The 13,663-nt window shown below is 49.2% G+C and overlaps 1 protein-coding gene across 9 annotated transcripts in view; it reads left to right on the top strand.

Moving 5' to 3' along the window:
- RNF144A (ring finger protein 144A) overlaps positions 1-13,663 on the top strand; it is a 115,100-nt gene that overhangs the window by 65,821 nt on the left and 35,616 nt on the right. For all 9 annotated transcript variants that reach the window (XM_082356952.1, XM_082356951.1, XM_082356948.1 and 6 more), the window contains one exon: positions 10,859-11,004. In XM_082356952.1, coding sequence (XP_082213078.1) covers positions 10,870-11,004 — 135 coding nt within the window. In that variant the 5' untranslated portion in view covers positions 10,859-10,869. The remainder of the gene's footprint in view (positions 1-10,858; positions 11,005-13,663) is intronic.

Below are 13,663 nucleotides of genomic sequence, written 5' to 3'. Positions count from 1 at the left end.
GCCTGTCGGGGACCCTGGACACCATTTCAGCACATCTCCCCCACCCTGCTTGCTTTGCCCACTGCACACGCATTACTGGCTGACACACTGTTTTACCGATTTACTTATTTATTTCCTGTCTCCCCAGCGGAGTGTTAGCTCCCAGAGGGCAGGGGTGCTTGTAGAGTCTGTGCACTGTTAACGTTTCCGGTGACCAGAGCAGTGCCTGGAACAAAGCGCTCCGAGATACCTGTTTAATGAACGATCGAAGGAAGACTGCCTTCTGTTGTCCCAGGTGTGAATTCCCCTAGGGACACTTTTTAGTTCATCCCAATGATATCATGTACATTTGAAAACTAAGGGGTGTATGTGTATGTACGTTTCTCGGGCATGCAGACCCTGAACGACCCCAGGCCTCTGGCACGTGCCGTGGCCTGGCCTGCAGGGGCACCACCTGAACCTCAGGCTGGGCCATGTGTGCCTCTTGGTTACTTCAGGCCCCTCACTGAGTCTTGCATGTCATCCTGCCGGCTCTGTCTTTAGAGAATCTGGCAGATACCTGGCCTCCTCACTGAAAAGATGAATCAGCTCTAACTACCCGAGTGGAGTTTATTGTATCCACTTACTCTGTTTTTAGCAATGCCCCTTCCTCTCATCTGTTCTTAAGAAGCAAAGACAAAATCCAAATAAACCTGATAGAAGAAGTGTATATATCGATACAATAAGAAATCTGCTCCATGTATTTGGAAGCTCCAAATTTTACCTAATTTTCTGGCTAAAGTACATCAAGGAAGCTGAAACCACCTGCAGCTCAATATTGATAAAAGGGTGATTCTGCTTGACTCCCCCAAGGTTTCTTTGAACAGATTCCCTGTCATTGTATCCCTTTTATTTGATCCCTTTTCTTTCATGATGAGATCTTCACAAGCAGGTGCTTCAACCGGAGAAAAGACTTTGGTTGTTGCCCGACGTGCTGTGTGGGTGAGACCTCTGGCCCTTGTAATCCCGTGTCTAGAACAGTGTTTGGATCATTACAGAAACCTAACGCCGGCTGGCTAACTACTGATGGCGAGTAGGTGGAAGGACTGGGGTGTGTAACCATAGGCACTGGGATGGGGAGGGGCTTGAGGTGGAATTGCGGTGAGCTCTTAGAAAGGGAGGGCGGGAGTGTTGAGATGATTTCGTGCACAGACGGGGCTCATAGCCTCAGGAGTACCTGAGCTCCGAGATGGGTCTGCGGTGGCAGGATCGAACCTTCAAGAGCATGTTTTATCCTCTAGCTCTCTCTCTCTGAGACGCATCGCCCCCCTGCCGAAGCCCCCCTTTGCTGCTGCAGTCACAGCAGCAGTCCTTCTTGCTGAGAGCTGGGTGACACCTTCCCGGGTGGGGGGAAGGAGGGAGGGTGCAGGGCCTGGAGGAATCCTGCGATCCAGGCCCGAGCCAGAGCTCAGGTGAGCCTGCTCATCCAGGAGGGCCCAGGACAGGTCATGGGGGTCGCGTGGTCGGTGGGCAGCGAAGCTGATGTGAGAACCCCGGCTTCTGGGATCTTCACGGAGGCCTGTGTCCATCCCACTGCGTGCTCCCTACTCCATCACGTCTTGTTCTGTTAACCCAAGGGATTGACAAGCTCCACACCCAGGAATTGCCCAGGCTCCTTGTCTTAGCAGCAAGACCTCTGTTTGGTGCCTGGAAGGACACAGCCTCGTACCTGTCCTACGCCCGTCTGAGCTGGCCAGAGCGTGCTCCCAACCACCTGCCATCACCCAGGACTGACTTAAAAGGGCGGGAGGACGCAGAGGACACCTGTGCCCCACTGGGGCCCCTTTCTTTGGCAGAGCGTGATTGGGGATGTTTGGAGCAGGGAGTGGGCGTGCCTCATGCTGTCCGTGCTCTGTTCTACATGTGTGGACATGTTCAGTTGCTCTTTTCTCTGTGTCCTTATCTGAAAAATAAAAAGTGGAGACAATGATTCACTGTGTCGCTGGCAAGGTTTGGCAATAGTACGATCAGGGTAGTTCATGACCAGGTAGAAGGCGGGGGGAATGGGGCGAGGGGGCTGTGCGACCCCTTAGCAAATCCCTAACCAGCTGGGAGTAAGGAAATCATCTCTAAAAGGACACACAGTCTGACGATGGTCCCCATCAGCCTTAAAACGCAATGCCTTTAGGTCTGACTTTTAAAGTTGTCGCTCGCCAGTAGCCAAAGTGTGACGTTTGCGGTGGGAATAATAGTCCCTTTGTGTCTCCCTCTGTGTTTCATTCCTGGACCGAGGTCAGAGAGCCAGGCTGGGCTGGGCCGTCTGCGGGAAGCGTTCTGTGATGAGGAAGATACTGGGGCGTTGTGAGTGAGTGCTCTGCCCTGAATGTCACTTGTTTCCTAAGCCAAGCTTCCCACAGAGCGGCAGCTTCCAGAAGCAAGTGCACAGGTCTGCCCAGGCCGGGGAGGAAGCGTCTCAAGGCCGGAGCCCCGGCTGGCGCTGGAAACGTCTGCAAGGGCTTTTTCAGCCGGATTTCCGTCGTGCCTGTGTGGCCCTCCCTCTTTTGCACCCCGGGCAGCAGCAGGGCCTCCGGGCCCTGCTGCAGGAAGACTCACTGTGTTGGCCTCGCCCCAGCCCAGACTTTTTTCTGGCAAGAGAAGCGCAGACCCAGAGCACCAGGGTAGGATGGAGGGAGGAGGTGGGCCTGCTCTGTGGAAGGAAACGGCTCCTTTAAGTCAACCTTCCCCTCAACCCCACTGTGTACTTCAGTGCCCAGTAATAGATGCCGCATCACGGTCAGGAGGCTCCGGGTGAAGGAACTCCTCTTCCCTCTCACCTGTGCAGGTGCATTTGAAAGGTGCAGAGCTCCCATTCGTGGATGGTTTTTTAAACCCACTTTTAGTACATTTCAAGATTTTGAATATGACAAGTTTATCAAGCCATGAATCTGTAGGCAAGGCAGTCAGAACCCCATAGCCCAGTGGCGATGGGAAGCAGATCTCCTTCGCCCTCCAAACGACATCTAGAAGGGGGTTAAGGTGAAATATGTTGAACTTGAGATAACTACAAGCAGAGAAGCTCCTGGGGCTCGACAGAGGAGGGTCTGCTCCCGGGGCAGATCCCACAGCATTAAAGGAATAGAGCATCGGGCCAGACCTCTGCCTTCCCTTCCCTGCTTGAATGCAAGTATTTCCCAGCATTAAAAAAAAAAAAAAAAGACAAAACTAAAAACCCCATTTTACGGAAAAGGTGACTGAGGGACACCAGTGTCGGGTAACCTACTGAAGACGTCAAGGGGAAACAGGCTTACCTTCCTCAGACGCGGGGCCCGGCTGGGACAGCCTGGCAAGGGGGTTGCCTTACTGGATGGGGCCTCTGGGACGGCGGTGGGGGCAGCTGGGCAGCCGAACGTAACGGGACCTGTTTGCCTGGGAATGGCTGACTGCCTTAGACGTCCATGCTTTTAGCACAAAGAGGCTTCTGGGCCACTGTTAACAGAGGTGAGTTTATATGCTTGTAAAATGGTCCGAATCTTTGGGAGGCAGGAGGGAAGTAAACGGAAGGCCTCAGGTTAAGTGAAGGCAGGTTTCCTCATCCTGTCTATGGTAAGGGACCCTAGGACCTCTACGACGTGCGGAGTGGAAACCCTTAGCTGCGCCGGGCAGGTCTCGGGCTGTTTCTCCTGTGCAGAGTGCAGCTCGGACAGGCCGGAGTTCTCTCTGGTCCCTGGGCTCCTTGTTGATTGTCTCCTCTTTGCTCTTTTCCCTGCAAAGTCTGAATGTTGGGAAACCTGTGACAGTGAAATGACTGAAAAGTAGCTTTTTTTTTTCCCCTTTTTAACCTTGATGGTGTGTGGTTGTGCTTGAGAGCGTGTTTTGTGCTTCGTCCAGTGAAGCCATACTGTACGCCCTTCTTGGAGTATCACCGTGTTCATTAACACCTGAAGGCCCGCACGGGGTTTGATGGTTAAAAATAAGCACACGAATCTGCCCAATTATATTTAATCCCGTATTCCTCTGATTTTTAGTATCACACTTCATAATACTGTTTGGGGTCGAATCTAAAAAAAAGGATACAAATGAACTTATTTACAAAACAGAAATAGGCTCACAGACATAGAAAACAAATTTATGGTTACCAAAGGGGAAAGGAAAGGGAGTGGGGAGAGATAAATTAGGAGGTTGGAATTAACGGATACACACTACTATATATAAAATAGACGATCAACAAGGACCTACTGTACAGCACAGTTTACTATACTCAATGTCTTGTAATAACCTATAATGGAAAAGAATCTGAGAAAGAATACATATATATAACTGAATCACTGTGCTGTACACCTGACACTAACACAACATTGTAAATCAACTATACTTCAATAGAAAAAAAAATAAGTTAAAAAATAATACTGCTTGGGGAAAACATGGTCTTAAAACAGATTAAAATCTTAGACTCTTAAAAGATTCCAGTTGACTCTTCATGGTAATAGGCTTATTCGGGTTTAAATGAAAACAACAAAATTTTTTAAATAAACTTTTTATTTTAGGGCAGTTTAGATGAACAGATTTGGTTTTAAATTTAGCTTTAGGTTAACAGATTTGGACTTATATTTAGAAAGCGGATGCAGATTGTATAGGGAGGTACCATATAGAAGAGTTTTAGGTCTCCACCACTGCTGACATCCCATCCCCACCAGAGGCGCGGGTGTTACAGCGCTGAACCTACACTGAGACATCCCTCCCACCCAGAGTCCATAGTTTGCTATATTAGCCCAGGCTGCCATAACGAAACGCCGTAGACTGGGTGACTTAAAACACAGAAATGTATTTTCTCACAGTTCTAGAGGCTACAAGTCCGAGATCGGGAGGCCAGCAGGGTTGGGTCCTCCTCAGGTGCTGGTGAAAGCCCTCTTTGTGGCTTTCAAGTCGCTACTTTCTCGCTGAGTCCTCATCTGTAGGAGAAAGAGAGGGGGATGCTGAGATCTTCCTCTCTCATAAGGCCACAGCCTTACTGGGTTAGAACCCCACCCTTATGACCCCACTGAACCTTCATTGCCTCGAAAGGACATACAATCATCACATGGAGGGTTAGGGCTTCAACATAGGAACTTTGCGGGGGACATGACTTTGCCCACACCATTGACATTGGGGTTCACACTTGGTGTGGGTTCTGGCAGATGTATAATGACATGCATCCACCATTACAAATCATACTGACTAGTTTCACTGTCCTAAAGTATCCTCTGTGCTCGGCCTGTTTATCCTTTTCTCCCTGACAGGCAATCTCTGATCTTTCTACAGTCTCCATAATTTTACCTTTTCGAGAATGTCATATAGTTTTATTCAGACAGTCTGTGGCCTTTCAGAGAGATTGGCTTCTTTCACTTAATAACATGCATTGAAGGTTCCTCCATGGTTCTCCATGGCTTGATAGCTCATTTCCCTTTAGCCCTGAAAAAATGTTCCATTGTCTGGATGTCACGCAGGTCATTTATCCGTTCACCTCCTGAAGGACATCTTGGTTGAGGCCACGTTTTGGCAATTATGAATAAAGCTGCTGTAAATGTCCACGCACAGGTGTTTGTGTGAATATAAGTTTTCACGTTAGTTGGGTGAATAACTGGGAGCAGCACCGTCTCCTCTGGAGGAGATGACATTCAGACACCTTCCTGAAGGTTCATGGAACCACATACACTTGGATAAGTCGACCTCCCTGCAGTCAATTTTCTACCCAGCCACCAACCGTTCTCATGTTTCTGCTGTGACTGGCAGCTCCAAATTGTGATGCTGTAGCTTTCCACCCCGCCGCCAACATGGAAGCACTCGGGTTAGGCCCAGGAAGCTCCGTGGCAGAACTGGAATTAGTTTGTCTACAGACCCAGAAAGCTCCGTTCTCACGCAATCCATAGGCTATACAAAGGAGGTCTCGCAGGCTGGTTACGTGCCCTCTCTGTGTCTTGCTTTCCTCATTGTTGAAATTGGAATAATAGCAACTATTAAAGCCTCGAAGTCACTGTGCGGATACATGAAATAATGTATAAAATTGGTTCACATGACGCCTGATGCACATATATGTGTATGTATGCTGGTCTGCCTGTGACCAGCACTGTCCAGCAGGATAGAAAACACTGCTTATCAATTTGGGGGACAAAGTAACACACATGGCAGACGTGGAAAGGCCACGCTTCCCCAGAGGGAGTCATGGCAAAGAATAAAGGAGGCTAATATGCAGAGTCTAGCCCCGTGCCTGGCAGACACAGGCTGCGCGGTGTAGCATTTTTGAGAGGTGATCATGTGTCGGGCTTAAGCCCCTATGGGCTTCGGGGTGAGACGGTCCTGGGGGGAGATGCTATCCTGTGGAATCATGTAGCCCAGTGGTTCTTAGACTTCACTGCAGATGGGAATTCGCTGAAAGGCTAGTGAAAACTCAGATGGCTGTGACTCCCCCTGCCCCCTCGGGGAAGAACCACCAACATGCCTCCGCGGGCTTTAGGGCAGTCCTGAGAGTAAAAGTTGGGTAGTGATTGGCTGACGACGATTTGATTTTGCCTTCCCCTACTTTGCTTTGAAGGGGTGACAGTGGGCGAATAGGGACCTGCAGAATCCACAGCCCCAGAGCCCAGGTGCAATGGTCCTGGCCAAATAACCACATCGTACTTTTAGACTATCTCCCTCAATGGGTTCTTTTCCCTTCTAGCTCTTTCTCATCCTTGTATACCTCTCATCACAATGCACCCTCTTTGCATAACCCAGTCATGCTTAATAAGTAACTTGCCTTATAAACATATTGAGTTGCTTAGATTGAATAATGCTTATAATTGACCAGATGTTCTTAAAATAGTTTGTTGTTTCATTCGACTTGACATTCACATTAGGAAAACAAAGACTGTTTTTTTCTCTTATTGTGCATTGTGATTTTCTTTGCAAATTCCTATTTCAAGTTTGCAGCTGTTCAATGTTTGCAAAATAATATTCAGACCATCCTGTGTGTCGGGAAGGTCGTGATGGGCTTAGACAATGTATCCTTTTTTTTTTTTTTTGTAAAATACGTGCAATTGTTGTTCCCATTGAATCATGATTGTGAACTCACCTTAGAGAGTGTCTACTCTGTAGGAAAGAATACTGACAAGATGCCAGGAGACCGTGCCTGACCTGCTTCAAGGCTGAATCATGGGGCTGGGAGGTGAGAGGCTACAGCTAACCTGTGCCCAGGGCAGTGGAGGCCACGCTGTCGTAGGTCAAGTGGAAATCATGGTCCAGGAAGAAAGGAAGTGAGAAGTCAAGCCTTGCAAGTTGAACTGAGGGTCATTATAAACAAGAAAGGAGCCAAGTTCAGAAGCTGGGGGAGAGAGAACTGTCTGGGGAGGAACCAGCCAGGATGGGACCAGTGGTCCAGGGTGAAAGGCAGTGAGTGGGGTCAGGGCCGTGGGCTTCAAGGACTATGTCGAAGGGTTAAGTCCCTGATTTCTGCCATTTGGGGTGATGTCCAGCCTTGGAGCACCCTGCACAGCGGATGATAAAGCAGGAGGCTTCTGAGGTCGTGGTGTTTGCTTCTTCCAAAGATGACGGCCATCAGCGTGAACTTCCTAAGACTAAGTCCATCTTATCACCTCTCAGTTTTTCTCCTCTCCTTGGTTCGTGTGGGTTAATGTCCAAACTCTTAAACCCAGCATAGCCTAATGACCTTTACTTACCAGGAATTTTAAACATATTGTTTCTCACTCTTCACAAGTGTACATGGGAGGTGATGGTGTGTAAGTTTTACGGAGAGAAAGAAACTAAAGTTCCTTGAGGTTGAGTAATTTCTCCAAAATCACATGACCAAGTGGCAGAACAGGAATTTGGACCCAGGTCTGCTGGGTGACATGTCATCTGCGGCTCAGTGCCCTGCAGAATCTGGACCCCACACCTTTAGGACAGTGTCCACTGCTGCCCTTCCCCAGCTCTCCAGGACAGAAAAGCCAATTAAGCAACCTCTGTCCCCTTGGGGACATTTCCAGTCTTAAGCGATTTCTCAATGCTTCCAGTAAAGGTTTGTGACCCCTGTTAGGGCTTAGCTAACATTCTTAATCAAAACACAGTTGACACTCTGTACTGTGAGCTTTAAGAGATATTAAGGATTAAAACAGAAAAAGGTGCCGAGAAACATACAGAAAAAACTCTTGGCGCCTGAGCCCAGGATCCAGGCGACAGTGGACATTTAAAATAATCATAATAAGCATAAATTCAAGATGCAGGCAGACGTTCCAAATGAAAATGAACTCAGTGACATGAGGAGTCTTGATTCTGGTACGCTCTGCACCCCCAGATCGCTGAGTGACCCCCAAATCACCTAAGTGTTCTGGTGCCCTTGGATTAAGGTCAAATGATCATGTTTGTTTAAATTATCCGGAAGGCCCCAACCCACCCCAAAATTCCTTGAATTCGTGTCAGAGTTCTTTTCTAACAATGGAAAGTGCACTTACTTTAGACTAAGTCGCCCACAGATATTAACTGGCCTGGGAGGAGGCCGCAGTCCATTCCCCGCCCCGAGCTCGGATTTCCCGCCCTCACTCCCAATGCCGATTCCCGCCGGAATTCAGTAACTCCCGTCACTTGCTTGAGCTCTTATAGGCCAGGGTCTCTGCCACCCTGACATCACTCACGCACCTGGATCGTGTGTCACTGTGTCTTATCTCCTCTGCGCGTTCCCAAGACCATCGCAGAGTCTCTTCCCCAACTCACACGTGCCTTCCCCGCCCCCAGAGCCCCGCGTAGGACCCACAGTGGTTCGTCCTAACTAAATATTTGCTTAGTGATACCCGTTGAACTGTGACTGTCAAAACACGAGAAACGGATGTAATTTTTTTCTAAAAAAATGTATCATGACAGCTTCCTGACCCTAGAAATAACTTGCACACCCAGCCCCTGATTGGTATCCTCAGAGGCCTTCTCACAGGTGGACAAGCTATGGCCAAATGAGGCATCCCAGGGGAAGGGGAGAGGGTTTACTGAGCATTGCCACGTGTGCCAGGTCCTTCATACGATCTCTGCTAATCCTGCACCAGCCCTGGGAGATGGAGGTTGTGGCCCCATCACACACGTGAGCAGACTGAGGCTGACAGTGGTCAAGTAACCCAGCACCCTACTAGATATGGGTGTTCTGTTTGCCCTGGAGGAGCAGCGTTCCTTCTGCCCCTACGGTGTTGCCTGCACACCCTGTTGCCTGGTGAAAGATGCTGGGACATTTCTCTCTCTTATTTTGATATCCACCCCCTTTTCACCTGTATGAAATGTAAGCTCCCCTTAAAACTCAGGCCTCATCTCCCCTGCGAAGTTCTATTCGGAAGATTCTAGCCCAGGCTGATTTCCAGTTTTCCCGAGTGCCTTGAGCACTGATTTCACACATAATCCTACATTCTGCCTTGTGTTATTACCAATTAGCTTTTTATTTGGCAAAGGATGTTCCTGAGTTGAATCCAAAGACCCTAAGGTGGGGAACTCTGTCTCATACATCTTTGAGTCTTTCCAAGATCCGAGAGCCATTTTGTGTACGTTCTGGTCATTGGTTGGTATTGTTTTGTCTTGTTTTCTTTCCCTTCATGTGTGTACCTTTGTCGTTATGCATACAGTCTTCTGCTGTACATGTGGAGTTGAACAAGACAAACCCTCTTTTCATGGCCTCACAAACTCGGGGGGAATGTATCTTTCTATCCAAATGTGTGTCTTTCTATCCAAATCTTTTCATGCCTCAGTTCAGAGAGTGAGATTAGGGGTTCAGTAGGGAAGGATATCAAATTCTCTAAATCAATTTAGGTCCTGAGATTTGGATAGCAGATAGTGAGAGTTTGGATGGCTGGGGATTTTATCTGAAATTTTAACTGAATCTTTCTCAGTTCTGAGTTTGGGGGACAAGGGGGTGCCGGTAGAATAAAGCACATACTTACCCACCACAGGTGCAAAATAAGTGTTGCAAGGCTTAAATCAAGTTGAGGGGGGACACGCTAGGAGTGAGGAGCCATTTCCCTAGATGCAAGAGTTCAGTCAATCAACAGGCAATTATTGAGGCCACCGTGGGTCAGAGCCGAGCTAAGAGCTGGACACTCATACCTTCTCTGTTTCCCCCGAGCAGTAAGCAGTGGAAATCGGTGTGTAACATAGCAATAGGAAGATGCCTGTTATCAGGGGAACACAGACCAGGGGTGGATGTGCACAGAGAATGTTGGGGAGGGTGGGGAAGTGAGGATTGTCCCATGGATGATTGTGAAGTGTCTGTCACACACCGGGCACTGTTGGATACACTTGACCCACATGAATGAACAAATCTGCCAAAGGCCCTTGCCTCCCTGAAACTTACATTTTAGACAGTCTTCCAGGACTTAGGAGGCAGTGGTGCTTGAGCTGCTTCTGGAAGGTCAGGTGACACCTGGGCGGTGAGGGCCGAAACCAGTGTGGAAGGACCATTCTACTGGGAGGGCACAGAGAGGCCAGAACTTCCCCAACTGGTTTCCCCAGGATATCTCTACAGCAGAGACTGGAGCACAGTTTGATCTGATCAGTAACTATTTTAACAAAAGCTTTCTTCGTCGGGTTGCTAAGGTTCCGCCCTCCTGAGCTGGGTGCTTCGTTAGTGGACGGCGTCTTCCTCAGTACCCACCGGAGGGGTGGAGGGAAGGATGCCAACGGGTAGATCACTCGCCGCCTTGAATATTACCATCAATACGGGAAAGGAATCACCCACAGACTCAGATCGGGGACCTCTGGCTAAAACTTCTCAGAGGACCCAGACGAGGACTGTAAAACCCTGGGCCCCTCAGTGTTCACTTGGCCACCCCCAGAGCCCCAGTTTCAGCCAGGAGTGACCCCTGCCTCGGTTCCGGGGGAGGCCACAAGGGTCTGATGACTTGTGCTTCTCTCGTTTCAGACTGCTCTGCCATGACCACAGCGCGGTGCCGGCCCACCTGGGACCTGGCCCTGGACCCGCTGGTGTCCTGCAAGCTGTGTCTCGGGGAGTACCCAGTGGAGCAGATGACGACCATCGCCCAGTGCCAATGCATCTTCTGTACCCTGGTGGGTCTTGCAGAAAACGCCAGTTTAAAAGAATTCCAGGATGAGCCTTTTTCACTTTTGTTTTTGGAGACACCTTGCAGCCCTTTGCCCTCACTTTTACCCAGTTATTGGAGGGATACTCCTCCAAATCAGTCAGGCTCCCCAAGCAGGTTCGATGGCAGGCACTCGTGGTGCAAAAGTAATCAGTTAAACAGAATCTTAGGAGCTGGAAGCGCAGTTGAGAAACCCTGATCATGGCGTGTGCGCTCCTTTCTGGAAAGGAAAAGCTTCACCACAGCTCCCTTTAAATTTAATTGAACGATGACATGCCTGAGATTGCAGGGGTGCTGGCCCGGTGAGTGTGTAGGCAGGATAGTCAGCTCTCCGTGTCAGCTGTCACTGCTTTAGTGCTAAGCTGGAGAGGCTGCATCTTGAAATCACATTTGAGTTTCCTGAAGATGCAGCCAGCGACATCCTGGGCCAAATGACCTGCTCTTAATGCCTGTAGGGGCTTCTGTTTCCATCAGGCCTCACTCAGACCCAGCATTTTACCTATCAGAAGAGAAAAATGAGGGTGTAGGGTTTGTTTTCAGTTTGTCTCGTTTAATTTTGCTTGGTTTTTCTTCCCATTCAAGGAATACAAAAAAAAAAAAAAAAAAGAAAGAAAAGTCCAGAAAAACAATTTTTCTTTAAATTGTGAAAAACTAAAAAAGTTTCTGAATTTGACTACTGTTATAAACGGACTACAGGAACGGCCTTCCCGTGTATTGTTCAGATGTCTGGATCGGGTTCTGTCCCCGACAACCTCCTTCTGATTTTCAGAGACTTCTTTCTTCCTGCCCCGATTTTACAGACCTTATTCTGTTTGTCTCTGTTTTACAGACCTTGTCTGTTTGGGACCTATGTGCATTCAATAGCATCATCTGCATTTTACAGATGAGGAGACGGAGCTTTCAATCGTTGAAGTCTGGGTCTCTGGCTTCCCTTTGTTAGACACTGGCTTCCTGAGGGCACAGTTCTGCCTGCAGATGCCTGGCTTGCAGCAGGGCGCATGACAGATGATCGGTAGAGGCAAGTGGGGTTGAACCCCACAGAGTCGCCTCAGCCGTGTGCTTGGCAGCTGAGAAACGTGCCTCATTAAAGCCCCAGGAAAGTAACTTCAACCTGGAGCGCTGGAAGTTGCTTTGGGCTTTTTCTGAGCTGGGGAAGGATGGGAGGGAGAGAGCCCTGGGGGGAGGTGGGTGGAAAGACAGATGCGCAGCCAACGAACACAGAGAATTGGACTCGTTTTCATCTCTGGAGGATGAGATGGTCCAGCGTTGGGATGGATTAAAGAGTTCTCTTAATGCAAAAATTGCCTCCCTCTTGCCTGAAGGGAAGCTTTCCGCAGTCTCAACCAACTGGCTTGATTCCCCTCTGCAGATGTGCCTGTAGGCGAGGTTGCTGCCACTAGCTGCCCCCTGCCTGCGTCGTGTGGGGAGGGCCTCATGGGACCACGGCTTCTTTTCTGCCACCGTGAGGTCTCCCATTCACCCTGGCATGGTTTTACCCAGCCTTCCATTTGTTGTCATTGTTGTTTTAGTTTTCTATTTCTAGAGCATAGTAGTGAAAATAAATAAGCGAGTCTAATTCAGATCAAACACTTAATTTAAGTCAGGCACTGTGAATAGAGGAGAATAACATTGTTTTCTCAAAGAGGGGCTGCTGGGAGCACTGAGGAACAGGTGACAGCTGTGATTGTTTTTTCACAGCCATTTATTAAAAATTAAGATGTTGAGACAGGCTTACTTGTGCCTGCAGCTCCCTGCAACGTGAAGCACAGGAAACACCTGCGTGTCGCAGACTGGGGGAAGGCGCCCATGTCCCCGAGGGCTTCCGTCACCTGCCGTCCCCTCTGTGTAGGCCTCAGGGCCCCCCCCAGCCTGCAGAACTGCCACTGTCTTTTTCCTGGGGACAGACCTGGGAAGGTAGGAAAGAGTGAAGAGAGAAAATTGTGCAAAGCTGAAAGGGGGCACTCTTCAAATAAAGAACTACTAGAGAATTATGGGCTTTAGGTCTGAGGTAGAGTGACCTCAAGGAGGAAGGGGCTCGAGGGGAAAGCCTGGTGTTTGGTGTCAGGCATCAGGGCACTGAAACGCAGGCTGTTTCTGACCTCAGCCTCCCTTGTGTGCCTCATCTGTATAATGGAGCTGAACGGAGTTTACCCTGAGGTTCAGGAAGGACATGTGTGAAGGAGTTGCCACGTGGAGGCTCAGATCCTCTCCATCTCACTTCTGAGCTGGGACTTAGAACCGCAGGGATCAAAAGGAGTTTTGGGCAGCTATCCCCAAGCATGCGTCCTGAGGAACACTTGTCTTCAAAGATGCACTCAGACGAACTTTGTGGTTCAGTGGATTTGCTAAACACAGCATGCCGTGTCCCTCTCTGTACCCTTACCCCTGGGACGCTCTGGGTGCCCAAGAGCACAAAGAAAGCCCCGAGGAATCCACACGAGGGACAACTGTTGATTTAACTTGCATCTCCCCAAATTACTCGAGCACCAGAAATGTCTGCCTACCAGTTACTAACGTGGCATGACCATGACACATGTTCCGGGGGACTTCCCTTGTTTATAGGGCGCCTGGTGGCTTTAGGGTGAGTTCAAAGGTCATGGAGAGCCTGTGCACGGGGCCGGTGGGGC

Source organism: Balaenoptera borealis (assembly GCF_965194805.1).
Source record: "Balaenoptera borealis genome assembly, chromosome: 15".
Classification (NCBI taxonomy): domain Eukaryota; kingdom Metazoa; phylum Chordata; class Mammalia; order Artiodactyla; family Balaenopteridae; genus Balaenoptera; species Balaenoptera borealis.
The sequence above is the reverse complement of the archived record's forward strand: the minus strand, read 5'-3'. Positions and strand labels throughout refer to the sequence as shown.